Source organism: Carex rostrata, chromosome 18, assembly GCF_964058835.1.
Source record: "Carex rostrata chromosome 18, lpCarRost1.2, whole genome shotgun sequence".
Taxonomy (NCBI): Eukaryota; Viridiplantae; Streptophyta; class Magnoliopsida; order Poales; family Cyperaceae; genus Carex; species Carex rostrata.
Window position 1 is genome coordinate 2785281 of NC_135935.1, and position 25581 is coordinate 2810861.

General features: G+C 35.0%; 4 protein-coding genes and 1 non-coding gene across 5 annotated transcripts; 3 read left to right on the forward strand and 2 right to left on the reverse strand.

Moving 5' to 3' along the window:
• The first annotated feature begins 1968 nt into the window (after nucleotides 1-1968).
• On the forward strand, nucleotides 1969-5442 carry LOC144569319 (guanine nucleotide-binding protein subunit gamma 2-like). Its single transcript, XM_078319610.1, has 4 exons — nucleotides 1969-2242; nucleotides 4595-4647; nucleotides 4760-4804; nucleotides 5054-5442. Exons 1-4 carry the CDS (start codon nucleotides 2069-2071, stop codon nucleotides 5154-5156), a joined length of 375 nt encoding a protein of 124 aa, XP_078175736.1. The 5' UTR covers nucleotides 1969-2068; the 3' UTR covers nucleotides 5157-5442.
• A 1256-nt stretch (nucleotides 5443-6698) lies between these two features.
• On the forward strand, nucleotides 6699-6783 carry TRNAY-GUA (transfer RNA tyrosine (anticodon GUA)). Its single transcript is given in 2 exon segments — nucleotides 6699-6735; nucleotides 6748-6783. It is a non-coding gene; the product is annotated as a tRNA-Tyr (tRNA).
• A 232-nt stretch (nucleotides 6784-7015) lies between these two features.
• LOC144569883 (Zinc finger C-x8-C-x5-C-x3-H type family protein) lies at nucleotides 7016-12538 on the reverse strand. Its single transcript, XM_078320366.1, has 10 exons — nucleotides 12329-12538; nucleotides 11970-12183; nucleotides 11450-11529; nucleotides 11256-11351; nucleotides 10968-11061; nucleotides 10424-10599; nucleotides 8336-8445; nucleotides 7984-8230; nucleotides 7573-7636; nucleotides 7016-7448 (listed from the first exon to the last, which is right to left on the reverse strand). The coding sequence occupies exons 1-10, from the start codon at nucleotides 12370-12372 to the stop codon at nucleotides 7410-7412; spliced, it is 1164 nt and encodes a 387-aa protein (XP_078176492.1). The 5' UTR covers nucleotides 12373-12538; the 3' UTR covers nucleotides 7016-7409.
• Nucleotides 12539-14816: 2278 nt separating this feature from the next.
• On the forward strand, nucleotides 14817-16046 carry LOC144569885 (uncharacterized). The gene is made up of 4 exons (XM_078320368.1): nucleotides 14817-15185; nucleotides 15289-15424; nucleotides 15538-15582; nucleotides 15663-16046. The coding sequence occupies exons 1-4, from the start codon at nucleotides 14918-14920 to the stop codon at nucleotides 15718-15720; spliced, it is 507 nt and encodes a 168-aa protein (XP_078176494.1). The 5' UTR covers nucleotides 14817-14917; the 3' UTR covers nucleotides 15721-16046.
• A 143-nt stretch (nucleotides 16047-16189) lies between these two features.
• On the reverse strand, nucleotides 16190-20430 carry LOC144569882 (uncharacterized). Its single transcript, XM_078320365.1, has 9 exons — nucleotides 20262-20430; nucleotides 20062-20175; nucleotides 19750-19944; nucleotides 18945-19411; nucleotides 18603-18702; nucleotides 17580-17639; nucleotides 17247-17339; nucleotides 16999-17118; nucleotides 16190-16726 (listed from the first exon to the last, which is right to left on the reverse strand). Exons 1-9 carry the CDS (start codon nucleotides 20313-20315, stop codon nucleotides 16409-16411), a joined length of 1521 nt encoding a protein of 506 aa, XP_078176491.1. The 5' UTR covers nucleotides 20316-20430; the 3' UTR covers nucleotides 16190-16408.
• Nucleotides 20431-25581: the final 5151 nt, after the last annotated feature.

The following is a 25581-nucleotide window of genomic DNA, read 5'->3' on the forward strand; positions in this document are numbered from 1 at the left end:
ATGCATTGCAATGCACCATAGCCCATCTCTCTCTCTCTCTCTCTCTCTCTCTCTATATATATATATATATATATATATATATATAGATTTGGCTAATGTGCTATGGGTTGCATAAAGGCCTCCCGTGCTACGGCTCAATATTCGACTTTTCAAAATCAAAACGGTCGATCCGAACCGTTCATCTTGTTCTCCATATTAATGTGTGTTTGGAGACCAAATTTTACATTTTTTGGAAATTTTTTACTATTTTTTTAGATTTATTGAATATCGCTGTTTTTTTTATATATAGAGAGAGATAGATAGATAGATAGATAGATAGATAGATATAGAGTTTTACTAATACCCTTAATGGGTTACCCGTATCCGTGCCCTGGTATAGACGGGTAAACGGGTACAGGTTTGAGACGGGTAGGGTACCAATATTTGGAAAAAAAACCCGTCCAACCCGTACCTGCCTTACTCGTACCCGAAACCCGCCTACCTGGACCCGTTGTACCCGTATCCGCACTCATTTACCCGAATACTTTACCCGTTCTACCCTTTACCAGTTACCCGTTTACTTTTAAAATTCAAATTTTGAAAAAATTTTGCCGCCCTACCCATAAAAACAGTAAAAAAAAAAATAATAATAGAAAAAAAAAGAAAAAAAAACATAAAAAGGTAAAAAAAAAGAAAAAGAAAACAAAAAATAGTATTAAAAACTAGAAAAAAAAAACAGAAAAAAAAATACTCGTACCCTACCCGAGGTACCCGTACCTGTTACCCGAGACGGGCACGGGTAGGGTACACTTTTTTAAAAAATTACCCGACCTACTCGTACCCGTTCTACCTGTCCTACCTGTACCCGCCCTACCTGTTACCCGTCCCGGGTTTACCCGAGGTACCTATACCCTACCCGAGAGCAGTTCATGGCAGTTACTGCCAGACTAATACATTTTTCTGAATTTTTTATTTATTTATTAAGTATTTTACAAAATTGTTGATCCAACGGTGGCTTAACAAAGCAGTAAAATCAGCAGCCACCGTTGGATCAACAATTTTGTAAAATACTTAATAAATAGTAAAAAAATTCAGAAAAATGTAAAATTTGGTCTCCAAGCACATATTAATATGGAGAATAAGATGAACGGTTCGGATCGACTGTTTGGATTTTGAAAAGTCAAATTTGAACTGTATGTATTTCGGCCCATATACATTCGAATGCACATTAGTCACTCTCTCTCTATATTTATATATATATATATATATATATATGAGTTATTGAACTACATATACATGTATACTTATGATTGATTGCTTTAATATTTAGGTGGCATAGCATCGATATATAATTTTGTTAAAGAAGTAGTAGCAGGAGAAGTTGATGAATTAGAAGAAGAAGTCACTTGAATTGGTATTATTGATGGGGCTTGCAAGACTTTTTTGTTTTTTTGTTTATCCTATATGCTTTAAAAGAATGTTATTAAGCATAGGTTAGTATATTTTGATAAACAGTATGACATGATTAGTGTCTATTATTTTGTTAACATTATATATGTTTTGTAACCAATGAACTTCTTATGAAAAATATTAGATCTAATTTATGGATGAAAAAAGTTATATTTAGATGTTATGCTTTATTAAAATGTATATTAGTAATTTATTTTTAATTATCCGAATTATATTCATATCCGTATCCGTATCTGTTTAATATCCGATCCGTATCTGAGACTATCCATATTCGTGACCGTATCCGAAAAATAATAACGGATATGGATACGGTAAAGCCACTATCCGATCCTTATCCGACAGTTTACACTATTCTTGTCTGCTATTATCTGCACACACACACACACACACAAATCGATCAAAATCGTCCAATCTAAAACGGAGGTACCTGATCGAAACTCGTCCAATCGACTCCGAGTGCCACGAGTTGGAAGCAAATATCAATTCGGAAGTTGGACTTGTAGGGAGGTGCGCTGACGCCTGACGGGTGGGTGGGTTCCTGCTAGGAACTTGGGATGGATAAACAAAGACGGAGTAATCTGGGATAAGAAAAAAAAGACAACAAAAGGAGAAAAAATAAATGGGGACCAGGAACGAGAGAGCAGTAGATGGAGAGGCGGCGGGGGAGGATCAACCACCGCCGCCGCCGCAAGAGGCAGCAAGTATGAGAGGATCAGCAACAGGAGTTTTCATAGGTAAGCATAGACTCGCTGCTGCTATTGCATGCCTCGACCAAGAGATCCTCTCCCTTCAGGTCTGTCTCATTATCTAAGCCTTTCTCATCTGGCTGATTCAACTTGAAAACTTATCTAATTTGTAGAAAGTGAAACTTTCTGATCTACTGTCGCCTTTTTATTCCGGAGTCGCTTGACTTCAATTTGCATTTATTTTTTCCAACTGTGGATTGCAGTACCACCCACTACGGCTTATGGCTGTGCACATTTGTTAGTATCTACTCTAGGTTATCTCATACTAGGATTTTAACTTAAGTTTTGCAAACTTGCATGTTCGAGCTTGAATTTTCAAATTAGAAACAAGTGATCCAAAGTCTACAGGCCTTGACTTGCTTCCTTGCAGTTATGATTTGGAGCTGGTTAAATTTTGGTGTATTGGCTGGACACCTGACTAGCTAGATATTGAATCTGCTGTCATAATTTGCAGATTTTTCTTAGATTCCAGTTTTGATCCTTAGTGGCTGTTTGTCTCAAATGCGCAAATGGAAGTAATGAGGCACTATTTTCTAGCCAATTGAAAAAGTTGTCTCAGTAATTCTACAATAGTTAGGATTCAACAGGAGTTCCACTTTTATGTCTTAAAAGTTTACTTCTGACATTAATGGTGCCAAAGACATAACCTTGACTCTTCAGGATCTTCTTCATTTTAAAGTGTTCTCAAATCTCAAGTGCAGTGGTGGGAGGGATGAGACTTATGACATTTTCTACCTGTAATTGATAAATTGACAGTTGTTCCACAATAAATAGTATTAAAAAAGAGTTCAACAGTATCCCAGATATTTTTGCTTCAATACCAAAGGTCCTAAAACTTGACTTTCACTAACTTCTGCATTTGAAGTCCTAATATTTTATCGAAATTATGTCAACATATATTGTTGTGCTATGTGTAATGTGCTTACATATATTACCTCCTAGAAGCCTAGTTTTAAACGCAACATAGATTTAAATTTTCTTGTCCAAATCTTTGTGCATAGATTTAGGAAATAGTTTATTGTTCTATTCATATATAATCAAATGCGCATACTACAGGAATATCTGTTACTATATATGCCTAATAGGCAAATATGTCCGTATCTGATAGCCGGTAAGGATACACATACAATAAGCCTATGATATAAACATGCCAACTGGCTTAATATACTATTTTAATTTAATTGCTAGACTGGTATGACTGACAGATACAATAGTATATGCATATTCGCCATTTCTGCCACAAAAGATTGCACAAAAAGGAAACCTCCTTTATAGGATTAAAAGCTCTAGGGGTTTGTAGAAACCGGGAGGAATGTTGTGGTTTTCGCCCTTTGTAGGACCTAATGGCCAAGCGGCCTGTTGTTTAGAAACATAAAACCAGACTTTTAGATATCCATTCCTATATATTTATTAACTTCTCTTGTTTCTTTCATTTGCTCTCTTTCATCTATTTATCTTAATTTGCATGTACATGTTAATTTTTAAAGATGAAAACTATATGATTGTTTATTTTTTATTTGTACATTGTGTTCTTTTCTTATTTCTTTTTTTTTAAAATAAAAAATGCACATTATGTTATTTTCAAATTTAAAAAGAATATTACATAAACAAATTATAAAAAAAATTACGTATTTGAAGTTGTGTATCCTACAATTCAAAAATTGTCAAATCTTCATATTCATGTAGTATAAATATGATTCATGAGTCTGTATCCATGCAAGATACATAGGAATCAGTATTCCAATGTCTTTGTATAAGACATTGGAAAATGTGTAAATTCAATACAGGGATCTTTGAGAAGTTTTAGTCAATGCTTCTCCTGGATGCATATTTATATTGGGTCTGGGTTGAATATATAATGAACACGTGTTGGGCACTAGGAATATTATGTCATTGACATATCAATATTGAAATGTTGATATTTAATAAAGTTGTATACTCTTTATTTTGTTTGCCTTTTTTTTTATGACACGGATGCCCAAACCCATAATTGATGGGGATTACAAGATCAAAAATCTTTGATGTTTATTAAATCTGTGTTCTCTTTTGTAACTATAAAATGATGCACCCAATCATCATGGTTTGAAAGAACTAGTCTTGGCTATGCAATCTTTGATGTAAATGGAATTATAAGATGTTAGGCCGATAGGAGTTGGAGTTGACTCGAGGTTGGTACAATTGAAAGTATATAAGCTTTGTAACTAAGGTAATAGAATAGTATCTGATCCCATAAATGGATCAGCTTTTGTATGCATTTGTGTTTCATTACATCAGTACATTTGGAAAACAAAAATTCAATATCAAAAGCTTTTTGGATACTCATTGGGGTGTGTTCATCATTTTCACACTTAAATGAAATTAAAAAAAAAACAGACGTTTGAGTCTTGTGGTTTGTGCAGAAGGAGCTAACTGAGCTTGAAACGATGGAGCCTTCCTCTACTGCTTGCAAGGAGTGGGTCTTAAATTCTACATTCTTCAATTCTTTCATCTGTGTGTTATGTGTCTTCGTGTATTGCTATTAATGTACTGTCATGTAACACTTAATTTTTGGAAAATAATTGCAGAGTTATTGCAAGCACCGAGGGCAAACCAGATCCCCTTCTTCCCATGTGAGTTAAATTGGCTGTCTTTGATCATTTTTAGCAATTAAATTGACGTAGTCACCAAATTACATATTGTTATTTGTAAAATTCTGTTTGTTCAGTACCAGTATTTTCCAAACTGAAGTGATATTTTTCTCTTGAAATTTTCTGTTACTTTTGTTGGATATTTAGGTTTGATAAAATCTATACAGTCTTTATTAGTCTGGTAATTCTTGTGATTCAACAACTGCTAACCATGTGTAAATTTGTTATCAGCACAACTGGCCCTGAAAACTCATCATGGGATCGGTGGTTCCAGCGAGTGCGCAGTTCTCGCGCGCACAAATGGTGGGCCCACAAAACTTCTGATTTCTCTTAGATTCAATTGCTTGGCATAAAATACCGAAGAATCAGTTGGCATGGCCAGTCGTGATGTGGTTTACTCAATTAGGCCTATTTATGTGGTTATGTAAGTTTTCAAATTGTAAACAAAAGAGGTAGAATTTAATTGGACAAACCACCTTTTAGTTGCAAGTGATAATTGTGAAGAGCCATTTTGGAGTAATTTTACTTGTTCTTAATGTTACTGTCAATTTAGGATAGGATGTTGTCAACTGCAGACCAAGTGGAACATTCAATAGCTTTTCCTGTTAATTATTAATGAAGATCATTTGTTGGTCATGTTTTGAAAAAAATGTTCGATTCTTGGTAAGTACATTATCAGTGATTCTATCCGTCTTGAAAATCAAAGCCATGTTGTTGTGTTATTCAGTAGTTGTGTGGTAGTGGTTGTGCTTCTGCTTGTACCTATGAAACGCAAGTTTTACATCTCTTAGCGTTTTTATTTTCTGCACATTCAGACAACATTCTTTTCCTGTCAGAATTTAAGCTGTTCGCTTTTCAGTTGCAAAGTATTTGGGTTCAGCGGGTGTTGGTTGTGTGTATGTGGAGCAGCCTGCTGTATAAGTTTGATCTTTTTAACAATTTCGTTGGACATGATGAGGTTGTATTTAAGGATATTTGAAAATACAATAAAGAGTTAAATCGTTTCATTTCCAATTTTGTAAGCTCAGCAACTAAACATCTTTGTTTGCCAAAAAAACACTAAACCTCCTTTTGTCTTAAATTAGGCTACAATTCTCTACTGACAGTTCTGTGAGATTTCTCTTCTCACGAAAAAGGAAATGTTTAAAACGCTAACCTTGGAGATGAGTGGCCAGAGAAGAATGGAGCATTTTCTTCGTCCCTGATATAATACCAAGCCCGACCCAATCACTTGTCCCCTATGGCCTCGATGATTCTTGAACATATGCGGCCATTGCTGGCTGCTACATCAAGGCAGGCATAGCACAGCTTACACAATTGTGACAACATGAGGCTAAAGAACTGCTAGTGCTAGGACCTTACGTATGTCTAGTGTCTGCAAGGCATCACGGAATTATGCGTGCATTCCTGGATACCTGTGAACTCGGCGCGATACACAGGGAGCTAGGTATTTCCAGTAAAGGGACCAAATATGGATATCAAGTTGGACAATGCTGATGTAGTCCATATAAATTAAAACTAGAGAGCGCCAGATCATTAAAAATTTAAAGGACGACAATTAAGAATTGCTTTATTTGTGTTTAAAAGCGAATACCATATTATCTGTCTAGATATTATATATGTCCTATGTAAAATATTTATATTTCTATTCATGAATATATTTTATATCAGTACTTTGATTAGCATACAAATATTAGCAAGTTCTAATTAATATTCAGATATTTTAATTCTTAATGAATTTGACTTCAGATCTTATAAGAAATCCGATTCGTGATGTTTAACTAAACAGAATTTGATTGGCCTTGGGAATGGATAATTTTTGGACCCACCATTGATCAGTGTTTAAATTAAATATTATTGACATTAAATAATCAAACCGACCTTAGCTCAGTTGGTAGAGCGGAGGACTGTAGTACGCAGCAGTAATCCTTAGGTCGCTGGTTCGAATCCGGCAGGTCGGACTTTTTTTTTATTTTTTATGTTTTTCTATATGTCGATAGAAATAAAATTTCTACATACAATATTTATAGAAAAGGGTTGGACGCATTCAACAACTTATATCGCGTGAGCTGTCATCATCGATTATCGTTTTGTTGTGTTCCCGATATATATATTTTTTTTAACTTCCAAGCGGTACATGAGACATGCTTCCTAAATAACCTTTGTTCGATGGATGGAAAGGAAAATAATATGTTCTTTTAGTTGCCCGTCATTTAATTCAAAAACTTTTAACCTTTTAGTGACGTCTTGTTTGCTTTCTAGGTAAAAAACAACAGTCGGAAATAAGGAACTTTTTTCTCAGAGCATCAGAGTAATAGATGTTACAGATAATACTTCCTACAGCTTTCTTTTTTAGCTATTGCTCAGAAACCAAAACTAAAATCAAAGGTGGCCGAAAAGGGGCGAGAGAGTGAAAGAGAGAGTTGACGAGCCAGTCAAAAATTTGCTAACAGGAGCTTTCTAAAGAATGTCGTGATATATTAAGAGCCCATCATATCAAGATTGTTTGCTTGGTGGTTATTGCTTGGCGGTGCTGCTGAAGGGTGAAAGGCATTTGATTGGAGCAGTGATCACCACACTCTTTGTACTACCTACAATACCTCAATGGGGGTGCTTCTTCTGGTATCTGCATCAGTATACGACTAAACTTCAAATTTATATGGTTCATCAATAAATATATTACAATAACATAGAAATCCAAATCACATTCAATCCGCTGAGAGCACCAAATATTTTTTAAGAATGCATACCTCCCCAATTGACCATTTTTCCTTCAACCAAATACCATCATCCTTGCAATCTTCTTGCTTCTCCCTATTCAACAATAACAGGTCATCAGCCACAATTAAACTCAAAAGTAGAAAACATAGAGGCATACCCAAGCAAATGTGAACTCCAAATCAACATTTTTTTCTCTGAACAAAGAACTCTGGAAAAAAAGAAATCAAGCAAACCTACACCCGCCCCTGCACCCTTGCCCCCTTCCAACAAACACAAATTTTTTTTTAATGGATACCTCAGAATAATTACTAGTCAATATAAAGCTTACTTGCTTCTACTAACAGTTAATAATTAGTTCACCTATTAATTGACTGGAAGCAAATTAGGCAGATGATCACCTAACCCCCAGCCATAGCAAAAATATTTAAATGAAGACTTACTCTGAAGGCGGAGAAGAGCTAGTAAAGCCGAAACCTAGACTCGACAATTGCTGCTGCTGCTTATTTGAAGCATTACTATTGCCAATACTTGCACTTGAGTGAGGAAAAGACGATGTGAAAAGTTGCGTCCCACTGGTATTACCATTTGCATTTGTATTTGATCCTTTCCCGAAACTAAAGTTGGGTGGACGTGCTTGTAGGCTTCCAAATGCTTGGTTCTGATTTGTCAATTGGTTGCCAAAGGTACCTAAACATGTACATGTACATATGATCCATCATTTGTCCATGACATATGATAATTAAGCAAGTGACCACAGTTCCACAAATTAAGTGTTATAGTTAGAAGCAGTACCAGCTGATGTACCAAACTTCATTTCAGGTTGAGTTGACATTTGACTGTCATTCTGCAAAAAGCTTGGTTGCCCAAAAAGATTATTTGATCCACTTGATGGCGCGGGAGGCCTATAACAATGCATAAAGAAAGAATTCAATCTGATGTCAGAACAACACGAAATCACCTTTGCAAAAGTTTCCTTCACTTGATAGCACGGGACAGTCCAGCCGGAAAAAACCGGACTCGGGAGCTATTCCGGTTCGGTTCATTGGAAAGACCAAACATGCAATACAGCCACTAATAAACTGGTTTATTAAAAGGTTTTAAATAATAAAACCAGTGAACCGGCTAATAAAAAACCGGTTCTTTGCGATTTACTCTAACTTGTCATTCTCCGACCATTCACTTGGCTCGTTTTTCTTCGAATTTTTTTCGTCTCTTCTTTTCTCTCCGTTTCTCTCCTTCTCTCTGTCACTTTCGAGGTTCCATGGCCCACAAGGGCGTAGCTTTGCCAACACAGAGCACATTAATCTAAAGGTGAATTTGCTTGAGTATTAAGCCATGTTACCATCATCAAGCTCAAGATGAATTAGCTTGAGTTGTTTGATATTAGTACGTCTGAATCCTCAACCAAATGCTCTAGATGTAAGTATCTCAGGTATTGGGTGAATTTGTGTTTGGAATTGATAATTGGAAGGCTAATATTTAATTTATACTTATTTAACGGTGAGTGTTCTCAAGATATTTGATAAAATGCTCAAACAAAATTCTTCTTTTGATTTATGAGATAATGGGTTTGTTACGAGTGCAAATGGTGAGAGGTTAAAGATTCAAACACTGTCCATGTCTGATCACACAATGAGAAGAGCACTGGATATTGACACAGAATTAGATTGGTTATTCGGTTGCCACATGACTATATGCATGTGCTCTGTTTCCAACTCAAAACTATGTGGACATAAGTTTGAAGTAATGTATTTGCAAGTTTAATTTAGTTATTTCAAAATAAACTAACAAGTAACAAGTGAGTAGTGTAAGAAGCAAATTTAAATTTTAGAACTACAAAAACCGTATTGGAAAACTTAGAAGCAAAATAATCAAGGGGAATCAACTAGCAAAGAAGTTGGCTGCTGGTCAAAGATAAATACTTCATTTTAGATCGGAAGCTTTATATATATATGAGGAGGGCTCAATGCCTTTCATGCCTCATCGTTCATATTCCATATCTCCGTTTTCAAAGTTCAAACTGTCGATCTGAACCGCTCAATATGATATCCATATTATATATGCTTGTAGACCAAATTTCATATTTTTTGGAAATTTTCATTATTTTTTTAGATAGGAATAAAATCACTATTTTTGGATAGTCCAGAATCAACAATTTTGTACCTATCTTAAAAAATAGTAAAAAAAATTCCAAAAAATATAAAATTGGGTCTCCAAGCATATTTTATTATGAATATCATGTTGAGCGATTCAGATCGACATATTGAACTTTAAAAATGGAGATATATAATATGAGCACAATGAGGTATGAAAAGCATGACGCATTTGAACCCTCCCTTATTTATATATAAATTTGACATTTTTTATATTAAGTTTTCAACAAAATCACATATAAATTTAATCTTTTGATATATGGCCTTGATATCAGATAAATACAAATGTTTGAAAAACCAGCAGTTGAACAGGTTACCGGTTGATCTACCTGTCTTGACCAGTGAACCGTTGACCAAAAGCTTTACCAGGTCAATGTCTGGTCCGGTTCTGATAACATTGGTTTCCATGGTAGCTCTGTGTTCAACAGCAGCATTATTACACATGCTCTAACCTTTTAATACAACTCTGGAATAGTCATGATCTTTGTATTCTTTCCGTCAGGCCATTTACAGAATATCAGTATATATCATGCTATCACTGATGTATAAAATGTGTGTCTTATTAATGGCAACCTCTCCTGCCTGTTGGGTTTTATTTTAGATTGATGTCTAATTTGTGTTCATACAGCTCTTCTATAGCTAAAGATTATGTTATGAAGTTGAGTTGTGGTGCAAACTACTATGTTAATTTGACTAACGGAAAAGGAATATTGGAAAGAGAAGCAACCTGAAGACTGATGTAACATTGGTTGCAGCTCCCAGTTGACTGAAACTGGTAAATGCCGGTGTTGCATTGCTTTGAGAAGTGGGTCCGAGGTTACTGTTTGGAGGTAAATATGGCTTGCGAAGCAGATTATCAAATTCTGATAACTTTGACTGTAGTAAATTTCTTTCCCTCTCTACCTGCATCGACAAAAACATTGAACTTAAGTACCTATATTTGTCATCACAACAGCTAACAGCCTACCACAAACAGCAAAAAGTTTATAACACGATAAAGAAAGCATTGTTTTAAATTATTATTTGTATGAACAGATCCACATAATGAATCATAAAAGCACAACTTTCAAGCATGGTACTTGTTCAATGAAAAAAATGGATTAAAATGTTTGATTATGAAAATATTGCATGTTACTTTTAAGAGATAAAAATGGAGCCATACAGAACTGCTACCAATGAAACTACTGAATAAGGGGCATAATATAAGTTTAAAAATACAGATTAGAGTGATGATAACAAAATTAGATATACAATGAAAGCATTGAACATACAATGGAATGTAAATCACGGCCTTGCTTTGCTTCTTCATATGCTAGAGCACGTAGCTCTTCAGAGCTTGTGTCACCATGAATGTCACAAGGCAAGCTGCCAATAAATCAACAAAAACAACATATACATATATGATCATAGGTATCAATAATAATAAAAAATTACCAGCCAATATTAAGCTACTTTAGTTCATAAGAAGCTCATACTGATATTTCAGACAAGTTGGAAATTCTTCATTGCATTAAAAGAGGAAAATGATAACTTAGAGAAATAATTAAAAAGAAAAGTACTGTTTATAATGAGCATAGCAAGTGAGTTTCCATAGTGGAGCCTCATTCTTAAAATCATCAGCAATTATGTTTTTGCAGGATTCAGGATCTGTACAGCTGCAAAGAACCAAATCTTGAAATCACATACTGCTATGATTTCAATTAGAAAAGAGAGAAGATAGAACAGAAAAGTAATCAGTATTTATAATATTTACGTGTGAACTGATGCTTGTGTCTGTGAATCTGTCTGCTTTGAGGCAGTTGAAGTTGGGCGTGTCCATTTATTTTCAAATGGCTGGCCAACAGAGTTGTTAAAAGAAACTTCATTATGAAATTATAATTTTGAGAGAAGATAGAATTGATAAAGTAGCAATTTTGGGGCTGTAAATTAAACTCAGGTTAATGCAATCTGGCCTTTGGCCTTATTCTCCAAAAAAAAATGAAATTATAATTTTCTATTTGTACTACTACATGATGAGGTATGCATATACATGATAGCTGACAGGTACTTGTAGGTAAGTATACCATAACTAAATTTTTGGACAGAACTTGTGTAAGAGGCTAGGCCTCCACAGCAAATCCCTAACTTCATCATAATAGAAAAATGAAACAGAATTAAGAAAAGAACAGCACAGAGTACTGTTCAATTTAGGTGCTGGGAAATATTTGCTTCTAATATATAAAATCCATTTTTTTCCTAAAAAAGCATTAAAAAAAACCTAAATCAATGGCTACCTTCGATGAAGCCTGAAATTGAGTGGTAGAATTTTTGTTCTGTACTCCGAAGCCGAAAGGATTTGGCTTCTGTTGTTGCTGTTGCTGTTGCTGTTGCTGAGAGAACTGTGAAGCGCCAAACCCAAAGGGGTTGGTTGAAGGCCTTGTCTGATTCTGGTTCTGATCTTGATTGGGTGAGACATGCAAGTATCTACAATTGGCTCCAAATTTACAGCTGCAAGAGTGAATGGGGACCTTTTTGAGTTAATAATCAGTTAAGAACAGTGGGGTTAAACGTATGATTGAAAATATTTGTGTGTGCGTGTGTTAGCGGGATGTAATGTGTTCTTTTATGGAAGAAAAATAGGGAGATGGGAGACCTTCCGCGCAGAAAATGCCTACAGGGCTCCTGCCGTCTGCTCATCGTGACTATGGAGCGTTGATTGATTGAAGTAGAGAGAGAGAGATAAAGAGCACCTGAGCGAGAGAGATGAGAGAGACAGCGAGAGTCGGCGAGTTCAAAGAGGAGGTGAGAGCGACTGAACTGAGATAGAGAAAGCACCTGATCGGCGTGACTCGGCGAAGGCGAGTTCAAACTTCAAAGCGATACTGCGTAATAGGAAAGAAGATTTCCGATTCGAGCTGCTAGCCCAACTCAGATCTTTGAATTAGGGCCGAGTTTGGGCTTGAACTGGGTTTCAATTTTTTATTGTCTAGCCCGTTTGTCTAAGGACAGGCCCGGATCATTAGCAGGCCTACAAGCTCGCCCGAAGTTGGAACGAGTGGGAAGGTGTATAGGCAGCATACCTGACCAACGGAAACAGCTCATCCAATTCTGGAGTTTGGTATTTTTCTACTTTTCTAAAAAATAAAAAAAAAATACTATTTTCGATCCGTACGACTAAAATAAAAAACAAGATCTTTTAAGTTGTAACTCTTAAATCAAATTAATTTATTCTGTCCATTTTAAATTGCAGGGTCCAAATTAAAATAACAAAAAAAGTTTGGCTATAGATCTCACCCTATTCGATCCAACTATTTTTGTGCCTTAAATTTGGAACTTTCTTGCATCCAATTCTCTATTTTATTTGATCTATCTCAGAATTTCTTTTGTTTTGGGGGATTTTTTTTTCCAATTTCGTAGCAGCGATTGCTCTATGGACAAACATATCACAAGTTGTAAGAAATCGTTTGTTACATATATTGTTACATATCGGTGACTCGTAAATTTGTTTAGTTGATATATGCTCTGAATTACATCCGTGTAATATTGTAAAGAAAATTATAATTAGTTAGAAAAAAGTACGACGCACAAAGAGCTGGCTGCAGAAAATACCCATAACTTATTTTCCGTACAAAAAACAAAGAGTGGTTGAATTAATATCATGCTTACGTTTTAACTTCTCCTCCATTTTATATTTATTCAAAGTTCAAACAATATATCTTGCATATCCGTTTAAGTTTTAAAATTCTTCATACTCATCAATCAGCTCTTCAGTATGTATTGTAATTTACATTGTTACTAATCAGTGGCGGATCCAAAGAGGTCCAGGGGTAGGTAAGTGTCGACCCCTTGATTATGAAATTTTTTGGAGGTCCATTAGTATTATATGTTAGTGCCTATCCCTGAACAATGTTTGAACTTATCCCTGGTTTAGCATAAAAGAAGAAAACATTGTCCAGCTGAGATCCGTGCCTTGATTGAGGGAAAAATCGGAGAAAAAAGGAAAAAATCGGGGGAAAAAAAGAAAGAAATGGTTGTCTGTCTATAGAAAGAAAGAGAATAATGTGACAAGTGAGACCAACATTATACAATTCAATTGAATGGGTCAGCTTTTGATTATAATGGGTCATTTTTATTTTAATGTTTATATTAGACAATTCAATTGACACAAATTGAAGTATTATAATAGCTTAAATTGTTTTTTATTCAAAAACCCACGGGCATATATTGATACAAAACAGTGCCACATTACATGGTCTCAGTTCTTAAATAAATTGAAGTAAAAGCTCCTCGCAAAAATTAAAAGCAAACAATCTGTTCTTGTCTAAAGTTTAAAAAAATTTGGAAATGTGTAGCCCTTGTAATCGAAATCTTCAGACCTGGCTTTGAGCGGGCAGTTATTTCAATAACTCAGTTGTAGTTTTAAATTTTGATATGGAGCGTGTTGATACTCTATTGAGATTTAGTATTTATTCATTCAATTTAAGCAACTTTAAATATTGTAGTTTATTTTTTATTTATATTATTTATATTAGCGAATATTTGAGTCTTGTTTTTTTGTCTTATTAAAAGTTTCTTACAAATTAAAATTTATAATTATCAGTCAATACTCAATAGGGAGAAATTCGACTTGAAAATCAAAGAAGTTACTGAATTCAGACTAATTCGAAATAAAAATCAAACTGATTCGCACCTAACACAAGATGACTTTTTGCGATGATTCAAAATCGGATGACTCGAGAACCCATGTCAAACAATTTGATCCAAGATAATCCATAATCTGATAATGATTCCAAGTCATATGATGATTCTGATCCGTCCGATTGGCAACCCTTATTAAAAAAAATCGATATGATCTGCGTTCTTGGCCCAATTAACATGGCATTTCAGATTTCAAGGGAAAAAGAGAACCTCTTACAGTCAAAAGGGCCCGTATCGAGCAAAGGATAACATAGATTAAATTGAAACTGGCCCCAATAACTAGTATGCTCCTGCGGGCTGTAAGTGGGTCCCTAGCAACAACGAATTGGTGGCCAGGGTCAGGAGGTGACTACTCTGGCAACATGACCGCCATTCATTCAAGCTGAGTACTGAACCAGCAGTGTTTCAATTTTTGCCACTATACATTGAAGTGAATCACCGTGAGCCACGTAGCTCCATCCCTCACTCTAATGCCCTCTATACTTGCTCCTACCCATAAAAAGTGGAGAAGAAATCAATGTTAGGGAAAGTGACGTAGATTAAGATGACTGCAAGAGGTTTCCCTATTTTCAGCAGTTCTTCTTTCGCAACCGGCCACTTACCTTGTTCCTCAAGTCTTATCTGTGCTAATAATGCCTATGCCGGGAGAACCGGTATAATAAGAAAATTGTCAATAAACCACTGTTCCAGATTAGGCAACTTCAAGCTCGCCTATTCAGTTAATTCTTGTCTCGTTTCTACTTTGCTGGCACTTGCCGTCGTCCTTCCGTCGCCTGATGATACATTCATGAATGTCCCTCCTACTCTCTCTGGTTGGTATTTTGGACCCTTGCATAAATTGCTGAAACTCAACTATTGGTGCAATATTTCATTAAATTCAGTATATTGTTTTGACCTGGTATGGGCTCAAAACAGGAGATGATATCAGGAAGAAAGTAAGGATCCAACGGCCCAAAACAAAACAGGCAGAGCGATGTACATCAAAGTGCATGGGCACATGCATACTGGGTGGTGCTGGTTCTCCTGGCGAAGGACCTCTTAATGTTCGCAGGTTTTATTTTTTCCAATGTACATTAGTTTCCCGACCAATTAGCAGTTTAGCACAGTAAGGAATTTAATTCGTCATCTGAGTTAGTTTACCTTTGCAATTTGACAATGCTACAGGCCTCTTGTGGTATTCAAGGAAGAATTCCGCAGCCGCAGATACTGGTAAGTTCATTTCAGACAATATTCTTATGATATATTTATTCTTCAGAATTTTTGTGGTGAAGTCTCTTCTATCTGCATAGCTTGAGAGAATGTACAGACATATGCAACCTAATAAAGGATGGAGAAGATGGTCCTTGATGGATGCCCTTTCATTAATAAAGGCCCAGAGAAGTTGCAAACAGACTGATGAGAGACTACCAGACTACCAATCATGTTTCAGAAACCAAAAACATCGTTTTGTAACTGAGAGAGCAACAACAGAAAAATCTGACTTGATGACCATTTTGATAACTTCCAAAAGCTAAACTCTTAGCATAAATACAGAGACTTATGGGAACTCTTCGAGCCAACAAAATTAGTATTATCCGTGAACGTATTGCACAATGTAATCCCAGCAAGTATCAAAGCCTAGCTATGCTGCTCATATACGATGATGTTTCTTGTATCAAATCAATTTTCACAAACTAATGTACTGAGTACTGACTAACAAGGCTAGCCTGGCATATGATCAATGTAACAAGAACAAACAGTATTAGCACTGAAGATTTCTTTACTTTGCATTTATTAATTCAAAAAACGTGCTAGTACATTAATCAGGCAATAAATCAAACAAAAGAACAATTTTGTCATTCTTCCATCAACGAATTTACATAGGTGGAGAGAGATGGGTGTATCATTAAGGAGATCATACAGGTATAACTGATGCATTGCCTGGTGAATGTCTCTGACCTTAGACAAACCAGATACACCAAAAATGGAGACTAGAAACAACCACCAGTTGTATCGACATGTTGTACTTGCCTGGTGGTGGGTAAATAAATACGGATCAACAAGGAAGCTTGTCTGGAAAGAAGAGATAACGGAAGTGGTTTTCAAAAGGAAGTACACCAAAAGCACGAGAGACAAGGAATCTCTGGCGCCTCTGTGACACGCAGTGCTCAACAAAAGCGGCCTGACGAGGAGGGAGGAAATGAGTGACCCATGCTGGCAGGTTGGCATCATCAACAACACCTCGTGCAAAAAAGTGCAGCAACTTGGGGATGAGAAGCTTCCCTTTCTTGCTCACTCCAACAGATGCTCGCATGAAATCCCGTTGGGCGCTCTCCAATTCTTCTCTCACATTTCTAGCGGTATATATCTTTACCTGCATAAATAAACTAGTGCATTTTATTTCAAGTCGAACTGAAGAAATATCTGGTTAAAAGGTTATGCTATCAACAATGGATAGTCATTACAACCAATATTCTAGAAAATCTATCCATTAAGGCATATCAAAAGACAAAAAAAATAAACAATAATCAATAATGTATCAGGTCAACAAAGATTCCTTAGGTCTTCTAAACCATAGAGAAAGAAGAAATAAACTGCATACAAGAAATTCAATATTCAAATGACAGAAAAGATAGAAAATAATACTGCTGGAGAGGAGTACATGCCGCAGCTGAGAGCAAATGCAGCGAGGGGCTCAGGTTTCATAATGGAGGACTTTTTCTGCTCATCGGATACCTTCAACTTTTGGAGCGCAAGAAGCAATGACTATCTCAAGATAACGACCAACAAAATTATAAATGAAGATTAGGTTCGGTCATTTGTTTGCTTTTCTGATAGGTTTATTTTCTTAAGGTTAGTCATTCATCAAAAAAGAGAAAAAAAAATCAATGTACCATTTGTGACCTATGGATTGGTAGCTTCATCTTCAAGATCACATATTCAATGCAGCTAGCACTGAATGAATGTCCTCCTACAGTGTATGCTGCCTATATTGTGTGTCAATGAACCAAAAATAGATCAGATAAATAAAATTTAAACGATATCTAGAAGAAAAAAAAACAAAATATCTGTTGAATACTGCCATTATTAGGTGTACCAGTAATCGTTGAGAAATTCTTAACTAATAATCCATTAAACCTAGTAACATGCATCTTACAATTGATAATGTTTTGACAAAAGAAGAAAAAAAAGGAATAAAACAGTGCTGATGTTGGCAACATTGAAACCTTTTGCATCAACGAGAAGAGCTTCATGTCCCCTCGCGGAACCCCATAAGCAAGATAAGCCTATAATCACAAAAATATTTCAACTTTATGATATCCTATGTTATACACAAATGGTTATCCGGCTGACCTATGTAGCACTAATATAGAGGCAGATGTCAAACAGACAAAAATGGCAACATAACATTTTCAAATAAAGGACACAACAAGTATGTAGATATGCCAAATAATACCATATATTTCATTCGAGGAGGGATCAAGTTACAATAATTTTTGAGTTACAACAAGTTACCACAACCATTTTCTACATTTTCAAAGTCCAAATCATCAATCCAAACCGTTAGATGTGATCTCTACAATAAAATGTGCTTGGAGACCAAATTTTACATTTTTTGAAATTTTTTTACTATTTATTAAGATGGGTACAAAATTCAATGGTCTGAATTTGACTAGTTTTTGTACCCATCTTAATAAATAGTAAAGAAATTCCAAAAAATATAAAATTTGGTCTACAAGCACATTTTATTGTAGAGATCACATCTAACGGTTTGGATCGATGATTTGGACTTTGAAAATGTAGAAAATGGTTGTGGTAACTTGTTGTAACTCAAAAATTGTTGTAACTTGATCCCTCCTCATTTCAATATAAACAACTTTTTGATGTTCGAGTTGGAATTTAAGCGGAAACGTTGGACTTGCTGAAATTGGTCCAGTGGTTAAACCTTTGGTCTCTAATCTAGAGGTTACGGGTTCGAAACTGGTGCAAATGTATTATTCTTTATGTTTTTGCTATCAGGTACGTAGCCACTGCCTCACTGTGGCTGGAGTCTTCAATCCAGACCATGTATTGTATATTTGGTGTTGGGACCTGCATCCACATTTAGTAATGGATGCATGTTCATGCAAGTCATCGACGTGTCCATGTCACACGTGGGCACGCTTCAAGTTTCGACTTGTCTATGCTACATAGGCAGTGGCTAAAAAGTAAACCAAAAGAAAATAAGAGTGTTGAATGACATGACCCACATGCATCATAAGGGCATTGTATATGTTAATCCAAAATGCAAGCCGCTCCTCGCCATCAAGATGAATAGGATTTACTCTTCCCAATTGCTCCACTAGCAACCTGGTCTCTAATTAATCCATATTAGGAATTTAACGCAAAACATAATTGAACCAAATATTGAAGCAACTCTAATTAATCCACATCAGTTCCTGCAAAGTTAATTCAACTCGTGACAAAAATAAACAAAACAAAGATAACTCTAGAATAGCATATGTTGTTTAACAACCCGCTTACATTCATCTATCTAACCAAACATACTTGTCAGAAAATGTTAAATTGTAGAAGAAAAGAAAATAATTAACCTGAATTGGCCAAGCGCTTCAGCTGCAAATTCAAGCTGCTCTTTGCCAGTTGACATCCAGGAAAGTTCATTTACAAAACCATAGTTTCCGATATCTGCCCAACTCAACTTATCCCGAGATTTGTATGGATCAAAAGAATTTTCTGATGCCAGTAAGTCACTATGGCACTGCAAGTCTACTTGGGGGCTTTCTACATGAGATGATGATATGGCAGGTGGCTCTGAGGAAGACCAAAAGGGAGAAATTGAATAATTTCCTGTTGGAGAAGGGGTTGACTGCTGTGGCATTATGTCAGACACTGAGGCAGATTTGCACGAGCCTGCTAATGACAGAAATATATTTCTCATACAACGCACTATCTCCTCTGACAAAAGGTTCGGCTGATTGCTCAACCCTATCACTGCGACCTGTCTCGGCAACTTCGTTGCTGCTTCTTGCTGCACAACTAGGGTATCAGATAGTGGATCCTGATGCAAAGCAAGAATTTTTGACAAATAAATATCTTAATAAACAAAAGTTGCTATTATAAAACCTTCTCACTCTGTATGGCTCTTAATAAGAACCACGATTAAGGGAAAAAAAAAAAACACTTGTATTAATAGCTTGCTTGGGGTTTAGTTAACTAAGGCATTTAATGGAAACAATTTGTCCTAAATTGAGGTCTTGTTCAGCGATTAAAATCAGGATATCTCAAAGCAAAATAAAGAAACAACTTAATAAGAAAATAATATATAATTTTAGTTACTGTTCCCAATAAATTTTTATGAAGGGCGTGACTAGGAGCAGGATAGTAAAAATGGCATACAGTTGTATCTATGATTTTTGGCTGAGGATGAGAGCAGAGAGGCAGCGCCTCTAAAGGTACTTGCTTCAAGCGATACTCAGCAAGCCTCCTTTCATTTCTTTCCTGAATAAGCTGAAAATGAAGAGAGACAAACTCTTCTTCTAGCCTTGTAATGGTAGTCTCTAAGGTTAAAATATGCGATAAAAGCTCCTGAGCCTGTCAAGAAAGTGGAAAAATCAAGGAATGTGTCAAAAGGGGGTGAGAAGAAGGACCAATTGCATTGTGATTTTCAATCAGATGGCATAAATACACTCTAAAATTATTCAATCTTACTTCATTAGGAAGAAGAGAGAGATCCGATAACTTGACAGCAGCATGCTCCAGGGCATTCTCAAGTACAGAACGCATGTACCTTTCCTCCTCTAGTAATTGCTCGAGCCTTCTTACCTGAATACAAAGTTGGAGTTGCTTAAGGTCAACAAAATTAACATAAGGTTCATGGTAATAAACTAATAATATACATTTGTACTTACATCATGCTCAAGCTGCATCCGGCAAGAGTTTGAGGACCTTGAACTGCATGGCATTGCTTCTTCTGCTTCTTATAAATTATAAGATCAGATGCCTAAACCGAAAGGAAAGGATCAATTTTTAAAGTCGCTGCCTTAGAAAACATGAATTCTTTTGAATAATCTGAAGTTGAGTACTTTTTCTAACTGTATCTAGCTACATGGTCATTGATTGCAGATTTGATGCAATAGTTGAAATTAGAACCGATAATGAGGTATAACATATAACTGTATAAGGATTGTTGTTCCAGTCATTTCCGCTCTGGCTGAAATATTAATCCTCACCTAGTAGTGTTCAGACAAAGAAAAGAAAAAAGACGCAAGCTTTTACAAAGTGCGAAATATGGAGATATGGATAGATTTATAGTATCAACCCGACATAAAGGTAAAAGTTTAAAAAGCCAGAAGAGAATAAAGATACCTGGCTGGAACCGAGTCGCCTTTTGTGATTAACAAAAGAGATAAAATGGGGTGAGGGGAGCAGGTGACGGCGTTTTCAAAATTCAAACGAAGCAAGTAATGTATCACTGAAGGGGTGTGGAAGTAAGTACATTTCACTAGTGGGCATATTATAATTTATTAACGAAAAGGGACAAGTCAGAGAGGTGAGAGAGCGCAAGGCAGGGGCCAAGGACACTACCAAGTAGAGGGAAGGAACAAACAAACAAAGGGATGCTGCCGATCGAGAGAGAGGTGGTCTAGTGGGAGAAGAACGAGGCGTCAAATCCGCGAAAACAAAGAACCTCCTCCTTCCCGGCTCCCGCTTCGTACTAGGACACGAACAAGTACAACAAGACAAGAAAAGCTTCTGTCTACCCCAGTATACCTCGAGTCTGCATCGTCTGCATTAACTCAAAAGAGCATTTTTTTAATTAACGCATCTCGACCGTCTGATTTTAAACGGAGCCAATCCGATCACAGCTTATAATTCAGAAGCCTTTTAATATCAGTGTGGATCTAATCCACACGGATCTTAAAGCGAATCGAACGGTCCATATGCATTAACTCAGAAGATTCTTTTTTGAGTTAATGCAGACTGGAGAGGATACGAATTGAATTATCAGTATGCCTCTATCCTTTTTTTTTTTTCATTGAATATAAATTTCTTCTGTTTTGATGATCTAATTGGCCATTGGATGAGCACGCTCCGAGGCGCTACTGCTGCTCGAGTCTCGAGATACTTAACTCCGCTGGGGCTCTGGGTGCCAGATGGATCTTTTCAATAGTATTATTGATTAATTTTTCTGGTTGGTAAATGGTAATGCTAATTAATAACTAAGGTTTAAATGCTTGTTGTACTTCCATCGTTATTCCAATTTCAAGTGTCCGAATAGGCGGTGCTATTTTTGATAGCAACAATTAACAATTAGATTATTGAGGGCATTTAGAAACTCTTCACTCTTTATATCTAATTTGTTCTTATTTTTAAAAAAATCTAATTATGATTAGAACTTAATTAAGATTGTATCATATCTTTAAAAAATATATTAAATGTTATTAAAAAAATGCAAGGATAACTTGATTTATTGTCTTTTTTTATTTTTTTACGGGAAGAAACTTTTATATTTTTTATATCAAATTTCATATTAATACATTAAATTTGTTTATTATATAGTTGATTCATATGCTTAAAAATAAAAATAAAATAAAAACTGAAGAAACAAATTATTTTTTACATACATTAATTGAATAAAAATTAACACGCATGATTCAGTACTCAAAAGACTATATTAAGGGCTGAAGAAGATTTCTATTTTTAATCTCTGTATATTTCTAGATATTAATGTTCCATTACTTTTCTGTATATCTAAAGCAACAAACCTTATGTGGACTATACATGAAGTACGATTAAAGCCAAGAATAAATAAATGAATATATTAAATTTTCTTTGAACAATTGCTGCAATCAAACTTGAATTATCACTTTCAAGTGCACCGCTAACCAAGGCCGGTCCTAAAGATTTTGGAGCCCGGGACAGAAGAAAATTTTGGCCCCTTTATATATACCAGTGTTGTAAAAAACAGTCTTAACGGCCAATTATATGCATGTTTAATCGTTAACGGCGGTCAAACCGTTATGAATACACTTATCGGAGGTCTATTAGTGAATTTTTCCAATTAATCGGCCGATTATTCTCGATTATTCCCAATTATTCCGTTTATTCTCCTTTGATTGTCCGTTTATTTTCGTTTATTCCTATTTATTTTCACTTATTCCAATGATTATTTATTTTACATTGTTTTTTTTTGTGACTGTGTGATAATAAGTTTCATAAATCATGTATTGCAATTTTATTTGTTCTTGGCTATACATCCAATTTTTTTATATATGTTTTTTCTTCTTACTTATTTTGAATTAATTGGTTAATTCCTCTATTATTTATATATCATATATTTTTCTTACTTACTGATGTAATTTTTTCAATTAGTACAGCATGTTCATATATTAAATTAAGTTGTTATTACAAACTAAATTTAGTGATTTTATGTTGGAATGTTTCATGTCTTTCAAATAATATATTATTAGTATTTGAAAACGCTTAATTCTCGAATTTATTTTTTCATTAAATAAATGTGTTACTTACACATGTAAAGTGCGTGTATATTGTTAAGCATAGTGTCATGTTATAATAATAAAACTAAGTTAAATTAAGTTAAATTGTCCGTATAATTATGATTAATCGGCCACATACCGATTAATTGCTTAACAGTATCATGTCGTTTGACGAGCGCATACCGTTATTTACAATACTGATACATACAATTTTTTTATTAATATGCCAATAGATCATACATATTTATAGAAAAGTTTGGACTCTTTATATATTCAAAGTTTGGGCCCTAATATTTTATTTATTTAATATATGCAGATTAATTTTTTTTAGTATATGCAAAATAATTTTTTTTTCTTTTGAGCCCTCTTTTTTTTTTGATTAAAAACCCGTAGGCATGAATTTAGATTAAACCAAGTTTGAATTACAACAGATGAAACTGAACTAACCTCTAACAGTTGGAATCTGCAAATTCCTCCTGTATCTAATCTTAACAAATAAATAAAGATGTTGCGCATAAATAAGAAAAGCTGAAAAGAAAAATTACTCGAGTGCTTTGACCCCGACATTTTTATTTTTATCCCGTTAAAAAAATATTTTAATAATAATAACCAAAGTTTAGTAACAATTTTAAAAATACCCCACCCGTAGAATTTTTACACGGGCTGGAAATTTTTTTTTTATATAAAACAGAAATTTGTTTTTATTTTTTGTATTGAAATATTAGAAATGTTGGATATATTTCTTTGAAAATAGATAAAATACAATATAATTTGATTTATTAGAAAGACTGTAACAAATAACCCGGATCAATATTTTTCAGGCCGGATTTTTCGCGGCTGTAAGAAAAATTAATATATTTCTTTATGTGTTATTGGAAAAAAATAAAAATGCTTAGATTCTGAGTTATTGATCCCGGTTCAAAAGTCACTTCTATGTAATCTAAAAAATATTGTGATCCTTCTAGGACATTTAATTTATAAAAAGTTGTATCTATTTTGAGAATTTTTTTTAATAATAATTATTAAATAACTTAAAGTTTTTGTTTTTTTTTCAAAAATAGATATAACTTTTCATAAATTAAATGTCCTAGAAGGATCACAATATTTTCTAGATTACATAGAAGTGACTTTTGAACCGGGATCAATAACTCAGAATCTAAGCATTTTTATTTTTTTCCAATAACACATAAAGAAATATATTAATTTTTCTTACAGCCCCGAAAAATCCGGCCTGAAAAATATTGATCCGGGTTATTTGTTACAGTCTTTCTAATAAATCAAATTATATTGTATTCCATCTATTTTCAAAGAAATATATCCAACATTTATAATATTTCAATACAAAAAATAAAAAATAAAAACAAATTTCTTTTTTATAAAAAAAAAAAAATCCAGTCCGTGGAAAAATTTCACTGGTGAGGTATTTTTAAAATTGTTACTAAATTTTGATTATTATTATTAAAATAATTTTTTAATGGGGTAAAAATAAAAATGTCGGGCTTTGACCTATTGCCATCTAAGCTACAATCGGATTCTACATAAAGCGAATCCTATGTGATGTAAAATTGGTTTCCTATTGTTATATCCCCCTCCTTTATTGTAATAATTTGGAAAAAAATCCAGATTTATTTCATAACTTAACTCTGCCCTTTGAGCCACAAGCACTGGTATTACACCAGTAGCTACAGTGTTGGTGGTACGCGCCCAGTTTGCTAGTTGATGATGTTGTTTTAACGACTTCCTGCTGACATGCTTCAGTGTTACTATTTCTTGTATATTGTTGTACGGCTGTGTTCCTGATGGGAATTTAAGATACCACTTGAGAGAAATGTCTATTGTGTAATCAATTAATGAGAGAAATGAGTAATATTAGCACCGTACCAGTTGGTACTGAAAGATTCAAAGTCAAAATGCACAAGTCAAATTAAGATAATATGAGATCAAGCATAATCACAAATGACACCAAAATTATGTGAAAAACCCTCTCAACTTGGAGGATAAAAAAACCACGGGGCACATCGGCAAATTTCACTATACCAACAAGAAAACGGGTACAATTGTTCTTCTCAAGTTTAAGCCTTAAACTGAGGTATACACACAGTAATAAAGAGAAAAACCAAGAGATAACATATTAGGAAGAAATATCTCTTTCAAACTTCCAATTTCATTCAAACTCAAGCAAACCCTAGATTTGAGAAAACAAAAAATTCCCTTCTTACAAACAAGGAGAAAGTTGATCAAGGTAGTGAAATCAGAGAGACTGACTTGCTCTTCGTTTTCTTCTTCTTCACCACCTTCTCTTTTTCTCTCCTTTTTCTCTCTCTCTTTTTCTCTTTCCGCCTTCTCTCTTTGTTTTTCCTCTTCGCGTTCTCTCTGTGTCTCACACGAAGCACACATTATATTTCCTTTCTAATGTTTGACTAAAAGAGACTCGATGTTGCTTACCAAATGAGCAGTAGTCGCATAGATCCATAACATCGTCTTTGGTCGAGGGAATGTGTGACTTCCTCGCCAGAATTTGTAGCCCTTTCTCACTCATGTGGCCGAGGCGTTGATGCCACAGATTTAGAGAGCTTTCAGCTTGTACTGCATTTAGCCCATTCTTGAGTACCTTCACATGGGTTCTGTATAGGGAGTGTCACGACTTCCCTCTTGCTACAACCATTGATCCCTTGCTAAGCTTCCATTCTCCACCTCCTAAGTAATGCTTGAATCCACCTTTGTCCAATGC

Excerpts from the sequence above, each read along its gene's own strand:
- LOC144569319 (XM_078319610.1), top strand. The coding sequence starts at position 2,069 with ATGGGGACCAGGAACGAGAGAGCAGTAGATGGAGAGGCGGCGGGGGAG. Across the intron at positions 4,648-4,759 it reads TCCTCTACTGCTTGCAAGGA|AGTTATTGCAAGCACCGAGG; the intron begins GTGGGTCTTAAA and ends AAATAATTGCAG. Across the intron at positions 4,805-5,053 it reads CCAGATCCCCTTCTTCCCAT|CACAACTGGCCCTGAAAACT; the intron begins GTGAGTTAAATT and ends ATTTGTTATCAG.
- LOC144569883 (XM_078320366.1), bottom strand. The coding sequence starts at position 12,372 with ATGAGCAGACGGCAGGAGCCCTGTAGGCATTTTCTGCGCGGAAG. Across the intron at positions 11,530-11,969 it reads AATTTCAGGCTTCATCGAAG|CCATTTGAAAATAAATGGAC; the intron begins GTAGCCATTGAT and ends TCTGTTGGCCAG. Across the intron at positions 7,449-7,572 it reads AAAAATGGTCAATTGGGGAG|ATACCAGAAGAAGCACCCCC; the intron begins GTATGCATTCTT and ends ATACTGATGCAG.
- LOC144569885 (XM_078320368.1), top strand. The coding sequence starts at position 14,918 with ATGACTGCAAGAGGTTTCCCTATTTTCAGCAGTTCTTCTTTCGCAACC. Across the intron at positions 15,425-15,537 it reads GGACCTCTTAATGTTCGCAG|GCCTCTTGTGGTATTCAAGG; the intron begins GTTTTATTTTTT and ends ACAATGCTACAG. Across the intron at positions 15,583-15,662 it reads TTCCGCAGCCGCAGATACTG|CTTGAGAGAATGTACAGACA; the intron begins GTAAGTTCATTT and ends CTATCTGCATAG.
- LOC144569882 (XM_078320365.1), bottom strand. The coding sequence starts at position 20,315 with ATGCCATGCAGTTCAAGGTCCTCAAACTCTTGCCGGATGCAGCTTGAG. Across the intron at positions 19,412-19,749 it reads CAAAAATCATAGATACAACT|GATCCACTATCTGATACCCT; the intron begins GTATGCCATTTT and ends GCTTTGCATCAG. Across the intron at positions 17,340-17,579 it reads TCTTCTCGTTGATGCAAAAG|GCAGCATACACTGTAGGAGG; the intron begins GTTTCAATGTTG and ends CACACAATATAG.